General features: G+C 39.2%; 2 protein-coding genes across 20 annotated transcripts in view; one reads left to right on the top strand and one right to left on the bottom strand.

The window, feature by feature from the left end:
* Positions 1–3,287: 3,287 nt before the first annotated feature.
* On the bottom strand, positions 3,288–13,500 carry atg4c (autophagy related 4C, cysteine peptidase). 2 transcript variants are annotated; one of them, XM_005737007.1, is made up of 10 exons: positions 13,075–13,500; positions 12,569–12,652; positions 11,809–12,033; positions 9,640–9,979; positions 8,788–8,858; positions 6,889–7,091; positions 6,624–6,702; positions 5,776–5,852; positions 5,182–5,301; positions 3,288–4,813 (listed from the first exon to the last, which is right to left on the bottom strand). In XM_005737007.1, the coding sequence occupies exons 1-10, from the start codon at positions 13,148–13,150 to the stop codon at positions 4,646–4,648; spliced, it is 1,443 nt and encodes a 480-aa protein (XP_005737064.1). In that variant the 5' UTR covers positions 13,151–13,500; the 3' UTR covers positions 3,288–4,645. The 2 variants fall into 2 exon arrangements, with proteins under 2 accessions (XP_005737064.1, XP_005737066.1); XM_005737009.1 differs by lacking the exon at positions 12,569–12,652.
* A 1,377-nt stretch (positions 13,501–14,877) lies between these two features.
* dock7 (dedicator of cytokinesis 7) overlaps positions 14,878–23,569 on the top strand; it is a 45,776-nt gene continuing 37,084 nt past the window's right edge. For all 18 annotated transcript variants that reach the window (XM_005737005.1, XM_005737004.1, XM_013911809.1 and 15 more), the window contains exons 1-8: positions 14,878–15,044; positions 19,193–19,292; positions 21,190–21,365; positions 22,120–22,188; positions 22,293–22,422; positions 22,563–22,775; positions 22,925–23,010; positions 23,116–23,182. In XM_005737005.1, the coding sequence (XP_005737062.1) occupies positions 15,007–15,044; positions 19,193–19,292; positions 21,190–21,365; positions 22,120–22,188; positions 22,293–22,422; positions 22,563–22,775; positions 22,925–23,010; positions 23,116–23,182 (879 nt within the window). In that variant the 5' untranslated portion in view covers positions 14,878–15,006. The remainder of the gene's footprint in view (positions 15,045–19,192; positions 19,293–21,189; positions 21,366–22,119; positions 22,189–22,292; positions 22,423–22,562; positions 22,776–22,924; positions 23,011–23,115; positions 23,183–23,569) is intronic.

Below are 23,569 nucleotides of genomic sequence, written 5' to 3'. Positions count from 1 at the left end.
AGCACAGAGAGTATTTCTACGTAGATCTTTTGTGCCACTCACTCAAGTTCTACTTTATTTGTTAATAGTTTAAAGATTTGAAAAGAAGAAATGTGTGAGCTCCTCACCAAGCTTTGTTATTTTCAAATGTTTGAATTTATGTAGTAGATTTATGCAAGCAGATTTTTTTCCCGAAAAGTTCCCTACTGACTTTGTCGCAAAGAAAATTTATGGTGCTAAAAAGGTGTCACTTCAAGGAGTTATGTCAAAAGGATTTACATTTGATTGATTCAAAGCAGAGGACTCCTGCTGACAGAGAGCGCTAAATTTGCCTCTCTACAGTATCTTCGGATGTCATAGTTGCTAAAAGACCCATACCTAAGATTTGCAATATTTGCATTTACTGTGATTTCTATTGTCCTTTTGTTAGATCCATCCATCCATCCATCCATCCATCCATCCATCCATCCATCATGTTTAAAGTGGAAGTGGGATTTATAATAGACTGACAAATAATTACTTAGGTCCATGTAATAATCGATAACCCAGTGTTTATAAGATTAACTTTCTGGCACTGAAATAAGTCAAAATGTATGCAAAATTACATATTAATAATATCACCACTTTTTTCTTTTGTTTTACATGCATAAAAGATGTTCTCTTTAATTCATTACTGTAAGTCAGTTTTAAATGATATAGAAAATAGCACTGTTGGTAGGTATGCTTTCACTCTTTGCACTGAGTGGCTGTTTATGTTGTTCTTAATAATTAATCACTGACAATTTCCGATCTATTTCTGCCGAATTTGCGACATCTAACTAAAATAGAGAACGAACATTTTTTTAAAACCACTTTAGAGCCTCACCAATACAAAAAATATCAGTATTCATAATTACTAAAGCTCTCTACCCCACACGGTAACCAGTTTCTGTAATTTGAACAGTATTATACTGGAATATGCATTATAGCGGAAGATAGTTTGGAATATGTTTCTTATGTATGAAAGAAAAACATTCCAAACTGGGAGAATTAAATAACGGTGACAAACATTTGACCTAGTATATAGTTAGGTCATGTTCACGGGGTGGAGTGCTCTTAAAACTTCTGCCCTGTTTGGTGCTGATTAATCACAGCACCATGACATCTCTTTGGCTTCAGCCCAGAAGAGATGTGTTAGACATGCAGTGCTTCAGCACTTCTCCAGGAGCTCCTGTGAACAGGATAGATTAGGGGTTGAGGGTTTAAGGAGGAGAAGGGCGGAGACAAGTGGACAGTTGCAATGGACAGACTTGCGACTCTGAATACGGTCTGATGCAGCGCAGGCGGTATTTACGCTCTGACGGCTGCGGGAGCCGGGTATATTTAGCCGCCTTGAGATATCGCGCTGAGATGAGATTTCAAAGTGAAGTACCTGTTTGAAGATGCATGGCATTCCACAAGGGTGGGCAAGGGCTACTGGGTATAAATCTAGCACCCCTGCACCTGGCGTTAAGACAGGGAGGGAGTATGACACCTAAGATTTAGAATGTCTAACACACAAGCCGTACATGTGTAAACTACAGATTCATCCATATAAATTTACACACTTACGAATGAAAAGCACCAGACACATCACTTTTCATTATTAATGTCCAGACAGCTACACAGACTGTGGATATTAGAGGTTCACCTGTGTCTTTCCCTTTTTGCTAAATGTAATTCCCATGAACGCTCCCAGTGTCATTCGTCATGGCCTGATTTTGGTTGGAGGACATCCTGGGAAAGTGAAGTTAGAAGGAAAAAAAAGAATGGTTATACATTTTGACCCTGCGAGCGAGAGACTTAAGATTGCTTACGACACCCACCCAGTACTGTGATCACATGGCCGTCTTGTAATTGGACAGGTTGAGCATTTTACTAACTTTTACGGTTTTGCCAAACTAGATCACATCCAATGAACATGAGACAATCTTCTAGTTTATTTAGTCTCGCTTTAATTTTCTTTTGAGGAAATGGTTCAAGAATTTAATGAAAATTGTTTTAACAGCTCATCTTGCAATCATGATCCAGCTTTCTGTTCTCACATCCTAATGTTGGAGTGAGTGCCAAATCTGAAAGGTTTCCTCGTCCCTTGGGTCACTGTAGGACGAGACCTAATCAGGGGTTTACTCTAAAGTCAAGCACGATCTTAAGATATGATGCCAATCCCTCTTAAGAGTTTCACACCACAGGTCATTTCCTCCTGCCGATCACACCAAAATAAAATCTTCATGGGGAGTCGCCATGTCTTTGTGTTGACCCCCCAATCCCCCTGACACACACATCCATCCATCTGCGTAACAGAGGAATGACTCTCATGGACTCTCCTGTTTGTGAGGAATTTGCTCGGCTGCAGATTAGATTTTCAGGAATCTGCAATATGAGTGACACTTTAGACAGCTGTGTTAAACAGTAAGGCACAGTGTATGTGATCAGCTTGTTTTGTAAAGCCACCGCTTGCTTATTGCATTTCCCCTGAGCCTCAGGGGAATATTAATCAAATATTCATACGTCCCCTGTAAATACTTGGAGAACACAGTCAGCCCTCAGACCGCTGTGCTCTGCGACACAAATGCTCTTTCATGTCTGTGAAAAAAAAAAAAATCCCAAATGTCCCATCATCCCTCCTGCCCATTCAACCCTTCCTCTTCATCGTACAAAGATCTTTTGCTCTTGCATATTTGATGTTCCTGCTCTGTCCAAACAGTCAGTTGCCCAGCCACTAAAAAAAAAAAAGAAACTTGCCACACAGATCAGACAGCGGATCTAAATGATGCCTTTATGCACTTTGCCATTGCTTCAGCATGGCAGAGAACAGATGGATTCTTCTTTCTGTCCCTCCATCCTAACCCTTGCCCTGTCTCCAACACAGAAGGGACAGTTTCCTCCTTAAAAAGCATGCCTCATCATGATACAAGAATTTGTATTGTACAGGAAAACAGTCCGGCATAGCTCAAACTAAAGGGGCAACAGACAGATTATCCATGGTAACAGAGCTTTGCACACAAGGATATTTTCTTTTCCTCCGCAGAGGAACACAATTGCCGCCAGTGTCACTGGGTCACATTTTTTCCGGTTCCTGGTTAATGGGCTGTAGAGATGGTTAGCACGTACGATTAGTTTTAATCTACTACATTTGCCTGGGAGAGAAAGGAACTGAATACATTTCAACACACCACTGAGGTTTGCATGTAGCACTGATTTTTTTTTTTTTTTGTCCTAGGATGGCTCAGGATTCTTAAAGTGAACAAAAAACAAACTAAGCAAAAGAAAGAAAAAAAGATTTCAAGTTTATTTAACTTTTTTTTGCTTGGCAGTGGTTAAACATTGTAATTTTATAAGTCAATTTATCCAAGCAGACAAAGCATGTGTTTAACAGACGGAATACTTCCTTCATCATGTATAGTTACTATGAAACTGTGTCACACCTGGTTCTTACTCACTCAGTGCTGGAGAACAGAATGAAGAAAAGTGAAATATGGCAAGGTGCATGGCATGAAATGTTACAAAACCCCCTTTGTATGAAAAATCTCTCTCAAAAATGTGGAAATAATGGAGTAAAGTAGTATAACAGTGCTTATAGTGTTGACTTGAATCTCTATTGTCAATCCCAAAAAACTTTTAGCAGCCTCTAGATTACAATTCCCTGAATCAGATTTAAAATAGTCTTTTTTAACTCTTTGATTCATTTGCTGTTATAAACGTGTTAGCTATAAAGAGGTGATATCCTACAGAGAATCTTATTGTTAACATTACATTTATAACAGATAGTGCTTTGTGCTTTACAGAACATGGCACAGTTAACCCCTTAGCAAATCCTAGTGATGCAAGCAGGCAAAAATGCACATAGGCAAGCAAATACACCACACCATGTTGCAAAGACAAAGAAGTTAATTATAAAAAAGATATTAACAGTGTTTTTAAAACATTCCTTCAAAGCATATGCTTCTGCATTCTGCTGCTGAGATGCTCTTCATTCTTGTTTTTTGGCAGAGATGTTTGAAAGAATTACTTGCTCTGCCCATCTTCATAGACTGCCTAGCTTATACTAATGAAGACTTTTACCATACCTGTTAGGCTACTGCTACCTACACTTAAGAGTTTTCTAGTTGCAACCCTATGCTTTTAAAAAATAATCTAACACTGATCTTAGTTTATAATTACTACTTCGACATGGCATTCTCAGTCCTAAATTCACAAAACTGAGGTGTGAACTTGACCTGGCGATCATTATAAGCTTCTGATTTAAGGTGCAAAATCTCAAGTCCTCTGAAATCTGATGAGTTCACAAAATCTCTATCAAAAATATGATAATGGTGTAAAATGAACAGTGCTCTCCCAAATGCTCCCCTTTGCTAAAATTCCATTTCAAAACAACACCAAAAAAAAAAAAAAAAAATGTTAGGTCACAACAGTAGAGCACAAAAAGATGTTCCAAGGCTTCCTGGCATATTATTCAACATGTTCACGTTGCCTACAAACATATGTCTCACCAGTTAATTACAAATTCATCAGTAAAGTGTCCGGGATGCATGAACTGTGTTCGTGTAGTTCCATAAACCTTTATATCACTTACATGAGGCTTTGGACTTTAACAAATTAGATTAATCAGAAGAGGACTTGTTCTCTGTACTTTAAAAAAGGGCTGTCAAAGCAGCACAAAGTCTCCGACGGTGGTGACCGTCCTCCGCGGGTCACGGATGAAGGGCCACTCTCTCTTTTCAGGGGTCAGGCCTGCCGACAGGTTGTAATCTCTGCCGTGACCTTGCACGAAAGTGAATGCGGGGTATTTCTCCTTCGCTGATGGCTGCAGCAGCTGGAACAATAAAGCAGTGTTTCATGGCTTTGCTTTTAAAGGCTTAAGATAACAAGGCTTAAGATCTTCTTTTCGAAGATGCAAATCACATTCATTTCACTTAAACAGAAAGGGTTTTTTTCCCCCTAAATTTAAGGAGGACGGATTTTGGTTTACAACAACAAAACGACTGGTGTGAGAAGTAAGAATTGAGACAGATTTATGGCTAAATGGTGCCACCTGCTGTCCAACTCAGGTTACCTGACGGATATATTTGCCAGGACAGGAAACAATGAATATACAGCAGTATTACAACAACAATAACAGCATGTAAAATAAGGAAAGAAACTGTGAGGAGTCACAGTAACTATCCTTTGCTGTGGTCTCACCTTAGACAGCTCCTGACTGATCCTCTCGTAGTCTTGAACACTTCTGGAGTAGAAACCAACGGTACAGCTCGGGTCCATCTTGCTGAAAGGCATCTTCTTTGGCGAGGGGCAATGATACGACTAGACAAAGAGAGACAAAATACATGAAAATATTCATCAAGCTGAAGGGCCAGGTGACTGCGGGGCATACATACACACCATGACAGCATCGACACCAAATAAGATGTATTCTGCGTCACATGATGAATGCAATCCTATTTATCTGCTGTCACAGCATCTGAAATTTAACACCTTGTCACACTGTATACCACGGCGTGCAAAAAGCATAAAACAAAGTTTCGGCACAGTGCTGTGTGCCGATTTGTACGTACGGGCCCTGAAATATTAAGGCTCACGGCGCCCGAGCCCGTATTTGCCGTATTTCTCTTAAGTGGCAGCTTCAGTTATCCGAGCGGCAAATAAATCAGCAGATGGGGACTCTGTAATTGGACCGAGTGCTGCTTTAAGATTCATACCCTTAAGTACTAACAGCAACTATTAAATTCACATTACCGGGCCCCCCCAAGTCAGCTCGTCTGTGTAATTTCACATTACCTGAAGAGGGAAATCGCTGGTGCTGACATCCACAAAAGACTGACAGTAATGAGGGTCCATGTAAATCAAGCTGTCATCTGCAAGGACAAAACAAAAGACAAGTTATTCAAAAACATCCGATTATTACAAAAATGCGTTTCTCCCCCAATTTCTATGCAGAGCAGCTCAAAGTCACCACGCTTAGCCTACTGTTAGGCTTGTGGTGCGTCAAATATGCCTCCCAGAAGGTTGTTGCTTTTTAATATCCACCGGGGTGGATTAAATTCTACATAATCAGATGCGTTTGTACAAGCCCATCCTTTACACCCACAGAAAGAGGTTGTCATTTAATTTTTGTGTGGGGGAATTACTTTTACAAACACACAATTATATTCGACCATTTGCATATGATAAATGCCGCGCCGAGGTGCGCCTTGGCAGGGAGAATGTATTGCTTGTCATTTAGACATCATCCACCACTGTATTTCAAATTGGTAAAATGTAAATGCGTAAATATTGACTGCCAAGATGTACAACTGAAGGTTCCTCCTGGCTCCTGAAGGTGATGAAGAGTGGCTCACTTTGGGGCTCAGATGAAATTTAATGCATGCCTCCTATGGAAATCAATTACGGCTCACAACTTGGGAGGTTTACTTGTGATAAATGGGCAAGGCTTTGATGGGTCAGAGAGAATAAAGTAAGCCCTGCTTCACTTGCTTCCATCTCCACTCCTCTCCGTTTTCCTCGCGCAAACAGGAATACATTAACTCACTTTGTCTCTTCACATAAGAAGGGTATATTATGCAAAGTAATTTGCTATTCGCACCAACCTCTCTGTGCGTCTTCTTTCCCTCGTTTCCATTACTAACCTTGAAATCCCACGAAGTAGCAGGCCTGTTTGGGCTTCCCTCCGATGATGCCTATGCAGTACTCCAGACTCAAAATGCTCTAAATGGACACAGAAGGACAGAACGGAGATGCGCGGTCTTAAGTTTCCCACCATCCCAGTGGCAAAATCCAGTTATCTTGACTTTCTTTATTCTCCAAACATCTTCGTTCTTATTAATATGAATCTAATATTTGTTTTGTAGGGTTTTTGTTTTTTAACCACTCAAATCTAGATGCATTTTTCACCTTTGCAAAGTCAAAATACTCTGGGTTTGTCTTCTCCCCTCCGAGCCTAACAGGGACGAGGATGATTACAGCTCTGCTCTCCGGTGAGGTGGAAGCATGCACTGGATGGTCGTTCTGTGGAAGAGTAGGGGCGTCTGGTGTCTCATCAGAGGTCCGCTCTGCTCTCGGTGCCCTGTGGCAATCGACGACATCAGCGCTGTATACTACAAAGGATCAATAACACATAAGGTCAGATCGAGGTCATTCAGTCTGCTGTGTTTTTCACCAAAATCCATTTGGATGAACAGTCAGCAGTAAGTAGTTGGTAAACGTTGTTTTTTGTCACATTCCTGTTTTCTTTTTTTAATTAAAAAAAAGTTTGTTTTTTTAAATAAAAAACAAACAAACCCCAAAACAAAAGCAGTTTTAGCTAAGAGCTGCCACAGAATGGTGACCTTATACAGTTATGCCACTATACTGAATTTAAAAAGGAGGGTGGCTTTTGCTTTTTCTCTTATGGTAAAGTCTCTGCCTTAGAAAGATCATTTTGTTATTTGATTACGACTTTGACTATACAACTAAACAAAACTTTTTCTTTTAAAGGGTAAACCGTGTACCATCTTCTCTTGTTATGATATCGCCCCCTGCTGCTGCCGCAGTAGAGCTCATTACTTTCAAAGTAGTGTCCACGTGTTGTAGATACTTTATTTACATTCATGTAACCAGGGGAACTACATGATGGGAGAGATACTCAAAGATCACATCATCACTGTAGCTAAACTACTATCTATCAGGGGCTGGTCAGATTTTGTGGTTAAGAACACCGAGCACCTCTTTAGCCTTTTTAAAATCTACTCTACAGGCCTCAGTGCAGCATGTTAAATGTTAAAATTCATGACAGTATAGTTAAAGACTGAACAAGTATGACTGGTTTGGAAGGGTTGTCAGGTAGAAAGCCTCTTTTTTTTTTCTAAAAAGAGGCAGCATGGCTCCGGTTTGCAGAGTCGCACCTGAACAAACTACAAGACTTCTGTCCATTTGACAGACGAGACCAAACAGAAGGTGTCTGACCATCATGCATAACTCCACTTTTTCACAGATGACTTCTATACTATGGTCTCACGGTATGGTTTCATTTGTCAAGTGTTCATTTGAGACTATGCTTAAGGAATTTTAAGATCTTCAAAGGATCAGGTAATTTTTATGTCATGACACATACAATCTTAGAAGTAAAAATGGTTGTGCTTTCTTTATCACATGACTTTCACTTATATATATATATATATATATAAAATGCTAATCTGCTAATTGTGCTAGTTAGCATGTGGCATGCTAGTGTGTGCTATGGTAATTTTTTAAATCCCTTTTTTACTTAATAATAACTAAAAATAGTAGCAATAATTATTTTTTTAATTACTCAAACTATGAACCAGAAAAAAAAATCTACTGTATTAACGAGACTGTGAATTTAAAGAGCTGTTTTATCTGTGGAATAAACTGATTGTTTAATATCTCATTCTCAAGAAAATATTTTTTAAAATGGCAAAGTTAAAAATGCTCAAGGTAATGTTCCTGGATTTCACTTTCTGTCCATGTGAAACAAGAGAGGATACACAAATTCTCATAGTATGAAAAGCAGGAAACAGTCAAAGTTTGCATTTAGATAAATACATCACCAATAACTGTCTGTCTTTGACTTTAGAATCAGCTCTCAAGTTATTGAGGTTAAGAAGAGCCCGGAGTAGGAGGTTATAGATTTGGAATGGATGTGTTTGTTGGGTAATAGACACAGCGAGACTACTGTCACTGCTTTACGCAGCTCCGATCTCACGGCAGCAAAAAGATGGCGGAAAACGCAAGGTCCGCCTGGGCGCTGTGCCCAGTCTCCTGTTTTATCAACAGCAGGCTCATCTTTCATACCTGTGCAGTCTTGGGAGACATAGGCAGTTATACACGCCAAACCAGGGTCCATCGCTTCCTCGACAGCTTTCCTAAGAGAAAGGGAAGGAAGACAAGAAGAAGAAACAGAGAGGAAATGGATGAGAAATGGAAGTTTGTATCTGGAGGTTATGCTAACCCGACATCTAGCCTTTGTTCATCATCACATTGCAAAGTTAAACAGCAACAGGTGGGTGTTTTAAACAGGTTAAAATATATGAAGATATTTCCAGATAATTACACAGTTGTTGATAGACACATATGGTCACTAGATTGTATACATTATAATTATTTCATGATGATTAATAAAAATTAAGTCTCCATCATTTAATGTAAACATGGTTGCATTAGATGATGATTCATTGGCACAAATGAATTTTGTGGAACAGCTATGCGGAGGCTTTATAATGGCTATAATGATTTTAATACAGGCACGTTACATATGCACAATTAAACATACATTAAGCAGGTTATTATTTTTGTTTTTTTATTTTTCAGCAGTACAAATGTTTTGGTGTAGTCTCCCTCCTCGGGCTAAAATGATTTACTGACCTCAAGAAAATGTTTATTTTGTTCAATTACTTTTATTTTATGATAATTTTTTTTTATGTCAAGACAAAGATGCATTTGTACATTTTCTTTCCTGTTACATGTTTTAAATCGTAGATATAAAAAAAATGGCTAACATGACAACTAATATAAACTTCAATCAGTAACAAAACCCTGTTATTTTTGTTCTAAACAAAACTAAACCATCACTGATGCATAGTCATGATTAAATCAATCAAATCAAATGGAAACAATTGTAAGTTCAGGCCATAACATTAAACGTACTTGAGGATGTGTGCTACCACAGCTGGTCCGTACCAGTCCCCGGCCTGTTTTCCCATTGTCAGGCCTAAGCGGACGAGTCTGTGGAGGCCCAGTGGAGTCGAAGGGCTATCTCCAAACCAAGACACCAGAGTGCGGTGGTACATCTCCTTTAAATGTGCATCTGCCTCCTCTGCAGATCCAAGGGAAAGTGCTTGGGCCTGTGGTGATGAGCTACGTACAGAGGGTCCAGGAGCTCCTTGCAGGGAAGCCTCCAGAGAGGCCACCAGACGTTTGGCTGCAGTTGTAGTCCACGTCTCTGTGTCTAAAGGCTGGAGTGTCAGCGCTTCTGACCAAGTCCAGTCTTTGGACAAATATAACATGTGAGCAACAATTAACATTTCCTCTGTGAACACAAATGCTACTTAAATTTGTTTGGAAAAAAAATATCTCAGAATATTTAAATTCCAAGTTCTGTAGACTGACACAAATTTTTCAGCATTCACCAAAATCTCATTCCAGCTGCGAAGCACAGTGGAGGGACCTTTGTGGCTTGGGGTTTTATTGCTGCCTCAGAACCTTGACGCCTTGCAGCCATTGAGAGAACAATGACAGCAAAACTGTATCAAGGATTTTCCAGGAGACTATCATCAGGAATCGTTAGGCGATGCTACATGGCAATGACCCAAACCACACCAAGAGTTTAACTGAGACAATTTTTTCGCAAGCAGCTACAGCAAACGTCTAATGGTGCCAGTTGCTGATAAGAGAAGCTCTAAAAGCTACTAAATTCAAGAGATTGCTTACTTTTCCAACCCCTACTTTGGTTTCTCTGCAGTCTTCTCAAAAGCAGGGTAAAATAAACTACAAAATGTTACTTCAAAGGTGTTACATAAGTAATCTGCACCATTCTAGCGGGACAGAAAATAGTTAGAGAATTCATACCCGACACAGTACTTGCAGTGCAAGGACAGGCTATAGGTTTTTAAAGCCTGATATGAGAAGTAGAAAATAATAGACTCAACTCCTTTGACCAACTCTTTATGAGGATCTTTGAACCTGATCATTCAACATATCAAACTTCCATTTAGAACATTAAGAACAAAAAGTCATTCAGACCTTGAAATTAAAGGTTTTTGCCCTAAAGACTCTGAACCATGTGTGCTTCTGTAAAGGAATAGGTGTCATTCTGTTCAATTACAAGTTTGAGTGTCCCAGTATTTCATTTTAACTGTGCCTCAGCCTTACAAACAGGGAGGGAGCTGAAGGCGGGGAGAATGGGAGTGACCCAGTCCATAAAATGGACCAGAATAGAGTCTAAGGCATTAACTAAATGACCTTGATTCAAAGTGAATCAAAGCGAAAATTGATCAATAAATATCCTAAAGTGGCCATTAGTCATTTTATAGAGAAATATTTCATTAGTGACATCTTTTAGATTTGACAGAAGAACAAGTTTTAAATATTGTTTTCTAAATGACTGCTTTAAACCGGCAGTCATTCATTATGTAGACTAGAGCTGTTGAGCGACAATGGATCTTACAAAGATATTAAGAGTTCGCTCATTTGGATGCCTTGGACCAACTAAAAACTTACGAATTAAGTAAACTCTTCAAACTTCAAACGAGTTTTTCAAAAATAAGCATTAAACAAAAAATAAATTTAAGCTTAATTAAAGTGACAAAAGATGTTTTCTCACAGTTGATGTCTTTGGAAAACAAAGAGAAACACTCAGCAGTTTACACTGCAGAGATCTTAGGAGAATAGAGTTTGTCTGAAACACAAACAGGTGAAAACACCAGACTAGTACACCTAAACTGCCAGGGCTGTCATCGGGTGAGACATCAGGTACATGGTGCACAAGGTCACAAGCCTATCTCATGGATAACACATTCAGGCCTACAGTCAATTTAGAATCACCAATTATCCTAACATGCCTGTCTTTGTACTGTGGGAGGAACCCACACATGGACAGGGAGAACATGCTCCACACAGAAAAGCCCCACATAGCCAATGGATTCAAAGGCAGGTGCGCTAACCACTGCAACACTGTGCCGCTTGGGACCAAAGACATTTGGACAATGAACTAATTTGAATATTTAAACTTAGAATGATATATGATTTTTATTTTTCATAGATCTTGTTGTAAGGGGTTATACTGTAGCACAGCTGCAGTACTATCATTTTCCTCACCTCTTCCCAAGAAGTGCAACATAAGTCCTTGAGCCAGCATCATCTGACCAGCCCTCAGCATGCAGCCCCAGCCACAGTCAGAGGTCAGCGTGCTGCCTGGCAGAGGGGAAAACTCTTCCCTGTAGGTGAGCCAGACACGGGATGCAAAATCCCTCCGGAAAGCATCCACATCCCCCATAACAAGGTCCTCAACAGAGGCTTCAGTAGGACTCTCTTCATCTGTGGCTAAAAAAAGATAAAAAGGGATTTGCAGTTACTTTTTAATTGTGTCAATTATAATAAAATGATCATTTTAACTTTCTTATTGCCATTTCTTACTTGTGGCTCATACTAATTGGCGTAACTGCTTAGCGCAATTTATCTACAAATTCAATGGATGGATCAAAGACACAATCCTGCTATTTCACTAACCACAGATATGAGAATGATCTAAACAATATCTACTTAGATGTTGATTCGTAAAAATTACACAAGTTAATAATGGTGCTTAAGTTATTTGTTACATACTGTACGTACATATATACTGTATACAATTTTTTTCAATAAAGTTGGGTGCTGGGTCAAGTGTACATACAATAATTAAAAGTGAGCCTATAATTGTGTGGGGTATAATGATGTGTGATTCTGTTTTTTGTTTTTGTTTCTCACACAGTTTCCCATCTTTTGGGGAACCAGTATTGTATGTGACTTTTTATTACAGGGAATTCAATCAGCATAAAAGTGTCCATTTTTTTATGTACCTGCATGTGTTCATGCATACCTTCAGCCTTAAAATGGTAACATTTTCCCAGAAGCAGCACGGGAGAATTTCTACTGAATGACGTCTTTGGTTTGAGAGCCCAACCTAAGACAGAGTAAACAGACAATATGTCACAGCTTCATCGATGGCGAGATTTAACTGACACACCTATCCTAGGAAACTAATCAGTAAGTGTACTGGGTCAGTTCCGTGACTCCTGACTTCTTGTTAATAAGACGGAGAGCGTTCGCCATTGGACAAAAGTAGGCCAGTAGAGGGAAAACATACAATACAATGTGGAAAAGTTTGATGAAGAACTATTTTAAGGAGTGACTAAGCAGCATAAGACTGTGTGAGTGCGTGTTCTGTTGTACAGAACATGGACAAGTCAAAGCAACACATCAGTGACGCGTGCATTGAAAACAAAGCAGGCACTCAGGGCTAAACATTGGTGTGTGTGTGTGTGTGTGTGTGTGTGTGTGTGTGTGTGTGTGTGTGTGCGTGTAAGCCTGCAGCTAATTACTTACTGTACTTCACATTGTGCCACACGGACAAGAACTTTGTCTTCAATTTTTCCACCTCGTCGCTCCCTTTATTCTCCATTTGAAACAGTGAGGGAGGAAACCCATTCCCATTCAGCCTACAACCGTTTTACGTGACGCACACACAGTGTTAACTAACTATGACTTCGAGGTACAAAAATGACATGACATTAAAGCTTGCAGTGAGAACATCGCTTCATTTTAGTTTCCTCCATTCGTTCGTGTTTCCCTCACAGACGCGTTGCAGCTCCGTGTTGAAACATGTCAAAAAGATCATTTAAAACACAGTTTGTCGTCCAGTAGTTGCGATATGAACTCACACCCCAAACACGAACGCCAATATTTACATTTTGAGGAAGTAGAAACAGTGAAGTCAGGTGATCTCGCGGTGCTTCCGCTGGGAAGAAGTAGTAAAACCGGTGAGGGTTAGCCTGAAAAATAAATCCAGACAACCCGACAGGGCGGCGTTAAAAGCGGTTTCCCATTATTAACTGCCTTTAACTCCACTCTGCTTTGTTTGGGTAGTTCTTTTAATAAGAACATGCGCTCTCTGTCGTACAAATGGGCAGGGCGTGGTATAAAAAAATATTTTAATCACATCGCAACAACGGCTGATGTTCATTTTCATCGTATTTATTTATTCATTCAGTCCTTTATTTTTTATGGATCTAGTGTACCGTTACAGTAATATACAGTAGAGATTTAACCTATCAATGTTATACAGTTATCCTGATAATATTCATTTTTCTCTTTCTCTTACAGAAATTCGACTATTTAGTTTAACTCCTATTACTGTTGACACTTGTTAAGTCTTAACAGTGTTAAGACGGTTGCGACTTAATTATTTTAATAATGTTGACAAATGGTTCTCTAAATTTACGTGTTTGCTTTTACTACAGCGTACTGCAGTCTATTTAAACATTTACTGTAAACCGATTTTCAGGAAATAAAAACTTTATTGAAATTGTCGTTTTTGAAAAACAAAAACTTTATTCTATTATTTCACAAAACCTGAAGACAACATTACTCAGTGGCTTCTAAAGTAATCCGTATAAAAGAAGAAGATGATAAAATGTAGTCTCTTTTCTTTTGAATGTGTTTCATTTGCATTATCTACAATTGACAAAGTCTTTATGCTATTTGTTTTCATTTCTACGGTATTATGATTATTGTTTAAGGTTGTTAAGGATGACAATGAAGTAGTTCTTTTTTCATATATATATTTTATTCTCAGTTATGTCGCACAAACTTCCAGCAAACTTCCAGTCCTTTTTAAAAAATACTCCTTTGTTTAACTCATGCATACAAATCGGCATACAAAGTAACTTTTACTCAAGTATCAAATGTTGAAGTTTAGTACAAATGTGAAGCACTATACATCAATATTTTACTTCTACTTATTTCTACTCCAATATATATTGAGAAACAAATATTTTAACTTACAACTTAATTTATAAATTATTATTATCCATTAACAAATACTGCTGCTTTACCCGTGAAGACAAAAAAATGCAAGTAAAAATATTTGACATGTATAATCATGCAAAATTATCAGTATTATTTACATATTTCAGCTTCTTATAGGTCCTGCACCTGGTTTTACTATAATTTCGTGATAACTGCTTTTCCCGATAATTCTCAAGTGTCTTTAGTTTTGAAAGATGTTCATGTTCGCTATTCATTAATAGTATTTTATCCGTAATCCTTCTTCCTTAACCCACCAGAGTTCTTTTTGAAATGAGAATGCGCAAGTACTTTTCATTGGGTGTGTTCTGTGGCACAGCGTTACGTTCATTACGGTAATGATCCATTCTCCTGTTTTCCCGTTTTTCCCTGTGGTCGTATTGCGTGGAAAACGGAGTCTGCCTGCTGCCTGCCTGCCTGGGAATTTGCTTAAGCACATCAGCGGCCACTGCCATGGCTGAACGCCGCGCCTTCGCCCAAAAAATTAGCAGGTAAAGACTTAACATAGCGCAACGTGCTCGCAAAATGCCCACCGAGGACTTCCATGTAGGTCGCCCTCAGACCAATGCTGAGGGAACCCTATGAAGGAGGCCCAGCCGCCAGCGCAGCCTTGCTGCTCTGAGCTAGCCGCTTGTTAGCTGTGACTGCAAAGATGCTCAGACCCACCCAGACAGACAGCGACACTGCTAGCTGCTACTGTCCTTTACCAGTGAATACTAACAAAGGGGTGATATCATATTTATGTATGTCTCCGGGGTGGAGAGGAAACAGACTTTCAATAATTATAATTACCGAAATGAACGTAGCTACTGTAAATTGATAAATGTTAATTTTGGACAAGTAGCTATCTCGCTTACAGTAGCTAACGATGGGCAGCTAGGTACTACTGGCACTGGGAGAGATGTGCCTGAACTTTGTTATGTTTAAAGATTTACCTAACTGAAACGAGATTGCACATTTATTACTTGGAACAAAAGCCTCCCTCCGCTGATATCAAATACTGATATTATAATCTCTTCCCCGCCCCTCAGACAGATCAAAGTAATCTCTTTAACAAAGGGCTTTGTGCAAGCTGTCAAATGCCATCTTCCCAGTCAGTGTTCAGATAGCTGTACAGTACAGATCAACATAGACGTATTTTTAATCACTGTTATTGCTGATCAATTAATGTCCGAACAATGAAGGCGTTTTAAAAATTGTTGAGCAAGTATATGCATGCGTGCCTGCTGGTTGACCTGTTCTCTATGTGGTGCTGTTAGATGAGATAAGAATTTACATCTCTCTGGAGAGCGTTTCACTGTGATCCACAGTGAAGGGAAAGATGATTACATAAGACCACAGACATGCTCCTGAGTGTTGTCTATTTTAAAATCGATAATCTATTTGAAGCAAATGTGTTTTCATTATTGAACTGTAGTAAGTTCACTATCATCTTGACATTTTCCCGTAGAAGTTGTTTATGTCCCGACTGAAAGAATATGAATCTACCATATATTAACTTTCCATCGTATTATTGGGACTTTACATTATTATTAAATTACTGACAGGATGATTCTGAGATGCCTTTTGGATGGCATGCACATGAGCATGCAGAGTAATATAAGTCGCGGCCCTCATTAAGAAACCTGTGGCATTTAATGACATTTTTCTGGCTCAGTTTAAGTAGACAAAGTAGATTTGTTATTGAATTTGGCTGCTTTATATTGCAGTTGTGATATTATATCTGTATTATGGGCATAACAGGCCTCAATAAAAGTTGAAATGGTTCCCTGTTAATCTTCTCACAGCCTGTTGGAATGCTTTTTAACATGCTAAAATTATTCACGTAACAAAGGACAAGAGTTCTCTGCTGAACTTGTTTAGCTACACTCTTTCTTTTTAATGAAAGCTATTATCACATATTTTTTGGCCTTTTGAAAGGTTACAGTGAAGAGTGACAGGAAAGCAGAGGTAGAGAGAGAGGGGAAGACAGGCAAAGAGCTGTGGGTCGGATTCGAATCGAGGCTTGCCACTCTCAGCCACGGGCATACGGTTGCCTGCTCATCCCAGCAACCTAAACCGGTGCCTGCTATCACATATTTTAAGTCAAATTTCCTCCTACTCAGAAGGCACAGTCCTGCCTCAGGATTGTTAAGCTATGATTCTTCTTTTGCTTCCACTTTCTATTTTGCGCCTGGGAAGAGAAGTTGTTGTTTTTACCATCTTTGTCACATATCCTGTTTGCTTAATCAAGTTATTCCTCTGTGCAGTGACCAGTGCTAAGTAAAGGTCTGGCAGGAGGGCTCGGGGAGCAGTGTGGAATGTGTTTGTCAGTGCAGCCTTGTGCTTTTTCCCCAGCTGTGACAGCACGGCTCTGCAGAGACCTCCTGATCTCTCCCACAGAACATAATCTTGTTCATCTTAAGCTGGAAAGTTGGATCATGCTGCTTTTGTTTTGTTTTCCTGCTTAAAATGATAACTGTGACATTTTGTTTGTAGTCTTGTCTGATGCTCATGCATTACAGGAGTGGAGATGATCTTAGCCGATTTAGAAAATCGGAAAGGGATGTGACTTTTGTAATGATCTCACAGACTCAATCACAAGTGATCTGTACTCACAATTGCTGTAATTATGGGCCAGAGTCTAAAGTCACCTTCAAGCTAGTCGTTATGATACAACTTTTAGAATGAGAGTGGAGAGAAACAGACACATTAGAGAGTTTGTTGCTTATGAGGAAAATATTACAAAAAAACATCATAACACTCTGCATTAGCAGTGTAACATAACCTTGGCCCTTTAGTTTGTAGCTTTTTTCCTTGGCTTTAATTTGTTTGTGTCGCTTTGGGCCTCTTGCTGCATTGTTTTTCTGTTCAAGGCAAAAATCTTTAAGTGGTTTTGGTGGTTGCTGTGATTTAAAGGACCTTCGAATGTGCGTGGCTACAGCCACAATTGAAGACTGAGAGCTTTGTGCTGACCACTGGGGTCCAGGGATTTTTTTTTTAATTATTTTTTTTCTGCTGTGTATTGGTGTAATACACGATGCTGTCTGAGCTAACACAGTGAAGCTCAGCAGAGACAGAAGGAGAGTTAAAATACAAAAAAATGTGATCGTCTGTGTTTGTTAGTTTTACATATCCCAGTGAGTTGCTTGAAGTAGCAACTGCATTTAGGTAGTTAGTTGGACATAGCCAAAATCCTTCAGCATGCCTTTTAAAAAAAATCTTTGTATGTTATGAGATAACCCAAATGATTCAATAAAAAAGCCTACGTTTTTAGCTTCTCAAGGAATTTAAAGTAAATAAATATGCCATTTTTGCAATCATGCAGTTTTTTGGGGTTTTTTAATTCACCAAACTTTGACTTTTGTCAGTACTCCATATCATTGACTGAGACAAATATCATACTGGATACTGTAGTTAATCTTGTGTTACATAGCTGATATAGTGGTACCAGTGTTGTTAGTGTAAATTTTTATATACTGGAGGCAGAGCGAAGTATGTTTTCCACATAAATACGACTGGTGCTAGAATTGCATTATGAAATTGAGAAAAAGATAATGCAATCTTATTACCTAATGTTGTATAGGGGAAATAATATTTTGTGATAGATCCAACCCTCTTTATTGCACTTCGACCACGTGGGACATTTTTTTTTAATGTAGAACACTGACTGTACCAGGGACAGTCACATACCATACATTACTGGAAGGGTCTCACTGTACAATAAACTTTTGTTGGTGTTTCTGGGACAGTCCCAGCAAAAACCTCTGAAAGGATATAAATACATTCACCACATAGTGTCATATTTGAGATTACTACTTATAATACTTCTGTGGTTGTAGCGCTGTATTTTCCCAGTGCAACCACTGTTGTTCACAGTTTTGGATGAATCAGAGCTTGCACATGAGTTCAAATGTAGCTTCTGTCATTCATCTTGGCATTATTTTGCCAAGATGGGTTAAATTGGTGGGTTAAATTTATGGGTTATTCCACTAAATCTACAATAATCCATTTCATATGTTGGAGAATATGAAAATATTCATGCTTTGCTATATCACTAGTAGTTACATCACTGTCCTTGGATGTTTTTTTTATTCTTAAGCTGTATACATAGTTGAAGCTATTCGCTTGTGGCACATCACTTTGAAATTGCCGTCTGGTTGCTTGTGGACATTGCAGGGTTCGGTTGCTCAGCTGACCTTCTAATGATTTTAGTAGCAGGTCATATGTCAATCAGCGGTATTTTTCACTTTCATTAGGAGTCTCTTCAGTTGCTTGCCTGAAAGTTTATCACAGGTCTTGCCCACTTCATGCTGCTAGCAGTTATTTTGCCCATAGTTGCTTGAAGTTACCAAATATCATTCGCTTTCTGTAATCTCTGGCTGTCACGTTGCTGTGAATTGCTTGCAGTGTGTATGCAGCTTTACACAGACACATTTCCATCACTGGTTTGTTCTGTTGTTCTGTTTTAATCACACCAGTACTGGGATCCGTCATTCATGGCCGTCATTCGTCCATACTGTGAGAAATATACTGGGATGGTCTTAATATGATTCTAAATACTAATAAGCCTGCAATATCCACTTAATGGATGTCTAGAGAGACTTTTTGCATAAGCTGACTTATTTCTTGTCCTCTCTACCTGTTACTCTGTTTGCAGGACTGTGGCAGCAGAGGTTAGGAAACAGATAGCTGGACAGTATGGAGGCTCCCCACAGCTCTTCAAAAACCTCAACGTCGGAACAACAACAAGTAACACAGTGAGTAGTCTGAAAGGCCGCTTATCATTCATTGTGTTTACATGTAAACAGTTGTAGTAGTTGGTTTTCTTCAAATGAGATCGATGTTTTCTCTAATTGGGGTCAGGGGTGTTTTGCTTTGGGTTTTTGGTACATGTGAAAAGCTGCACAACTGTCTAGCAGAGTGCCATGAGGGATAACTATTGATTGTCCTGTTCACCACATTAAGCCTTTTTACACAGACATTTGAAGGTGTTGGTGCAGCTCCATCATTATTATCCCTTTCTGTTTTGTATCGTTATTGTTCTGACTTTGAGCTTTGAGCGTGACAATCGTTGATTGTAGAAAAGATTAGCAGGTAAGGCATGATAATATTACAATGGTAGTACTGATGTATAAACTGTTGTGCCTTCAATTCCACAACAAGGTCATGGTATCTAAAATCACATGCTGTAGGCAGTATCATGCTACCTTTATTTGGCTTAGCATCTGTGTAAAAATGGCTCATGTTTGTTAAAGGAGTAGTGTCAATTGACCCTGAGTACTCCTGAGCCGAAACACCAACACGTGGTCCCACCTTCACTACTTAATTAGGCTGCATTTGGTCTCTAATTAAAACTGTGAAAGATATTCGTGTTCAAATTCCTCAAGAGGAAGAAGAACAAACATGCATGCACACACCCACACACAGACAAACACAGACACGCACAGACAGACCCTTAAAATGAAGCTGCTAAAACAGATTCTCCCTGGGTTCCACTTGTAGAAGCAGGCAAACGCTGCGTCCACACTAGCACATTTTCATTTCAGAATGTTTCAGAAGAGTCTTCATCCACATTAAAATGCTGAAAAGCATATGACACCACTTTTCACATAAAATGTTAACATAGAAACAGAGGACTGGTTGCTTAGCTATAGAAAATATTATGGTGGAAGAACACAATAAGAACAGCACTAACAGAAAGACCAGCGAGTTGTTTGTTTTTGCTAGGACGAATGGCAAGGTGGAAACTCAGAATTAATAAGCATAAAAGCTTCTAGCTTAGACAACAATGTTAGCAACACATGTGCAAATCAGAGAAGCAGACAAAGGGACTTATAATTAGCATATAAAGTAATTCTAGAGTTGATTATATTATCAGACATTTGAAACTGAAATGGAGTTGGAAGCCCTTTCAGGCAAGATATCTGTTTTAGAGGCCCTGAATGGTGTAGAGATGCGGGCATTAGAAAGAAACCCAAGTAGAGGATGCAGCCATAAGTTTTATTCAGATATATAGTGATTGGCTTGTTTTGCATTGCTTTGCAGTTAACTGTAGGTCTGTGTTAGCTCCGGTTGTGTATATTTTTATCACTCCTTCGTATGTCCATCACCAGTATTCTTTGCTTCTACAGGTCGTTGCTTTTCATCGCCACAAGTTACAAAATGAATTTCATTGACATACACGGTGTGTGGTTACCACGTTACTGCTATTATCCTCCCCTGTGTCAGCGCAGTAAGACCCATGATGTCATTAGCCTGTGATAATCTGGCTGCTTGTGTCAGCTTTGAGGATATTCTCAAATCCCACATGGGTCATTCTTACAACTGATTTTTTTTTTATTATGAAATTAACAATGATCTGAAATCTAAAACAGTTCCCCTAACAGAATTGACATAAATCACCTCATATTTTAGATCTATTATTGCAGAACATGGTGCTCTATAATAGAGTGACAAATAACACCAGCTCTCCCTTTTTTCTCAATAACTGCATTTGTGAAGCATTTGCTTAAAAGTAGAGACGACTTTATTAAGACATTTGTAGACAAAGAAAAAAAGTAGCCGAGCTGTACTGACATGTATGCCCTTAACAGCTACTTAACTTCTCCCATCCCTCTGATTTTCTCCCTGTCACACTTTCTCATCGCCCACCAGGTTCCGCTCACGGAGGCGGTGGAGCCGGTGGATTTTGAGGAGTACCTTATCACTCACCCTCCCATCGTTGAGTCAGGTCCCCTGAGAGATCTGATTGAGTTTCCCCCAGATGACATTGAGGTCATCTACACACCCAGGGAGTGTCGCACAGTGGTACAAGCTGTCCCTGAAGACGGGTAAGGCTGCCGTGGAAGAAAGATGTGGAGTGTTCTTTGTTGTTTTTTTTCTTTTCTTTTCTTCATTTAATAGCATCTGGAATTTAATGTGTTGATCTCGAGAGACTAGTAATTGTTTGTAATGCAAATAATTTGTGTTAAATGTACAAACAAATGAGCTATAAAAGACTGTAATATATAGTGGAGATTGAATAATTTAGATAAAGTTGAGAGCACATATTTCAAATTAATGTGAAATCGCAGGTTTTAATGAGGAATAGTGATCTTGGTTCCATATTTCATTTTCCAAAAACAATTATCATTTACTCAACGGCAATATATTTATATGTCAAGGCACTGTCCTTAAATCATTTGCTACATTTGTATGAGGCTGCGTTATCTTACTATATCTTATTAAATATAGTAAGATAAGCTTACCTACAGTTTAATAGAGGTGCAAAAATTAAGAATGGAAGTCAAATGCCTGTATATTAGATGTGTATGTAAACTGTTTGGTTACTAAGTTAATGAGCGCCTTGGAATCCTTCAAGCTATGTGGGCTTAATGTCTTTACTTAATGTACTGCTGGCTCTTAGTATTTCAGAAGAGATGGCAGAAGCATTACAAGTGTGCTTCAGCGTGTGATACACCAGAAAGATGTATTTATTTCAACACATTTAATGGTCTGCCATCCATATCAGTAAGCCTGCATTTAGAGTCTGACTCTGCTGTTAAAATAATGTTTGTTTGGTTGATTATGTTTGTCTGGCTGCAGGGACACTGATCCTCATGTTAGAGACTGCGTCAGATCCTACACAGAAGACTGGGCAGTCGTCAATAGAAAGTAAGGCTTCACCATGTGAAAATATTCTTAAAATACACATAATAATCCTGAAATAATATTAGTAAATGAATTAAAGTGTTCTAAGTAATGGCTTGTTCCTTCAGATATCATAAGCTTGGTACTGGCTTTAATCCCAACACTCTGGACAAGCAGAAGGAGCGCCAGAAAGGCCTCCCCAAACAGGTGTTTGAAGCTGATGAGATGCCAGACAGCAGCAGTTACCAGGATGACCAGGTATCCTTTTTTTTCATTAGGAAAATAATTAACCTGAATGATGTGTGTTAATTTCAGATTGACAATATCAAGATACAGGTTTAAAACAGTCCCACAGTGTATATTGCTAGTCTGTCTTTTTTGCATTGGTTGTATTGCAGGATGACTTGAAGCGACGGTCAATGTCTATCGATGACACTCCGAGGGGTAGCTGGGCCTGTAGCATTTTTGACTTGAAGAATTCCCTCCCCGATGCCCTGCTTCCTCACCTCCTTGACCGTGCCCCCAATGAGGAGATTGACCGGCATAACGAAGACCAGCGCAAGGCCAACCGCCACCGTGAACTCTTTGCTCTGCACCCCGCCCTCGATGAGGTACAGTAAGCACCTTTCCATATCCTTAAAACCTTTTCTGCTAGTCTCCATTAAATTTATAGTTTAAACAGTTTTACATAACTGATAAAATTATTGTGCAATTCAGTCTTTTTTTTTTTTTAACCCCACACGTTTGTGTGAATGTGTAGGAGGAGCCCGTTGAGCGCCACTGTGTGCCTGAAGTACCTAAAGAACACTTTGGACAGAGGCTACTCGTCAAGTGCTTGTCCTTGAAGTAAGTGGTAGACGGCCTTTTTCAGAAAAGAAAAAAACGCCATGTAGCTCTTTTATTTAACTGCTGCTTTCTGCTGATCCACTCCTTTTTCTCTCCACCTTGAAGGTTTGAGATCGAAATTGAACCCATATTTGCTAGTTTGGCCTTATATGATGTCAAGGAAAAGAAAAAGGTAAGCTGTTATGCTTTACTCAGTGCCTCCTCAGCTCTGAGTTGTTGGGTCACTTCTGCAAACCGTTAAAATCGTTGGGAGGCCAAACGAATTTGATGAGTGGGCTATTAAATTTTATGTTGTGGGCCTGTTATGTTTTTGGGAATGCCGTTAAATCATACTCTGGAACTATGTATATATCTGAACAACCTTATCTAGTGCCGCTTCTTTCTGTTCCCTTTTAGCTAACAAACACTAGAGGGTAGCAGATGCCTTGATAAGTAGATCTCTCATATATAATGCCGCTTCACGGCTCCATAAACTTCTCTGGTGGCTTATTCATCACTGAGATGTTAACATGTTTGCCAGCCTCCACGAGCAAGAAGCCATGCTTTAGTAATAGAGTCA

This window comes from Pundamilia nyererei, unplaced genomic scaffold (assembly GCF_000239375.1).
Source record: "Pundamilia nyererei isolate P.nyererei 1_Seehausen unplaced genomic scaffold, PunNye1.0 scaffold00072, whole genome shotgun sequence".
Lineage (NCBI taxonomy): Eukaryota > Metazoa > Chordata > Actinopteri > Cichliformes > Cichlidae > Pundamilia > Pundamilia nyererei.
The sequence above is the reverse complement of the archived record's forward strand: the minus strand, read 5'-3'. Positions and strand labels throughout refer to the sequence as shown.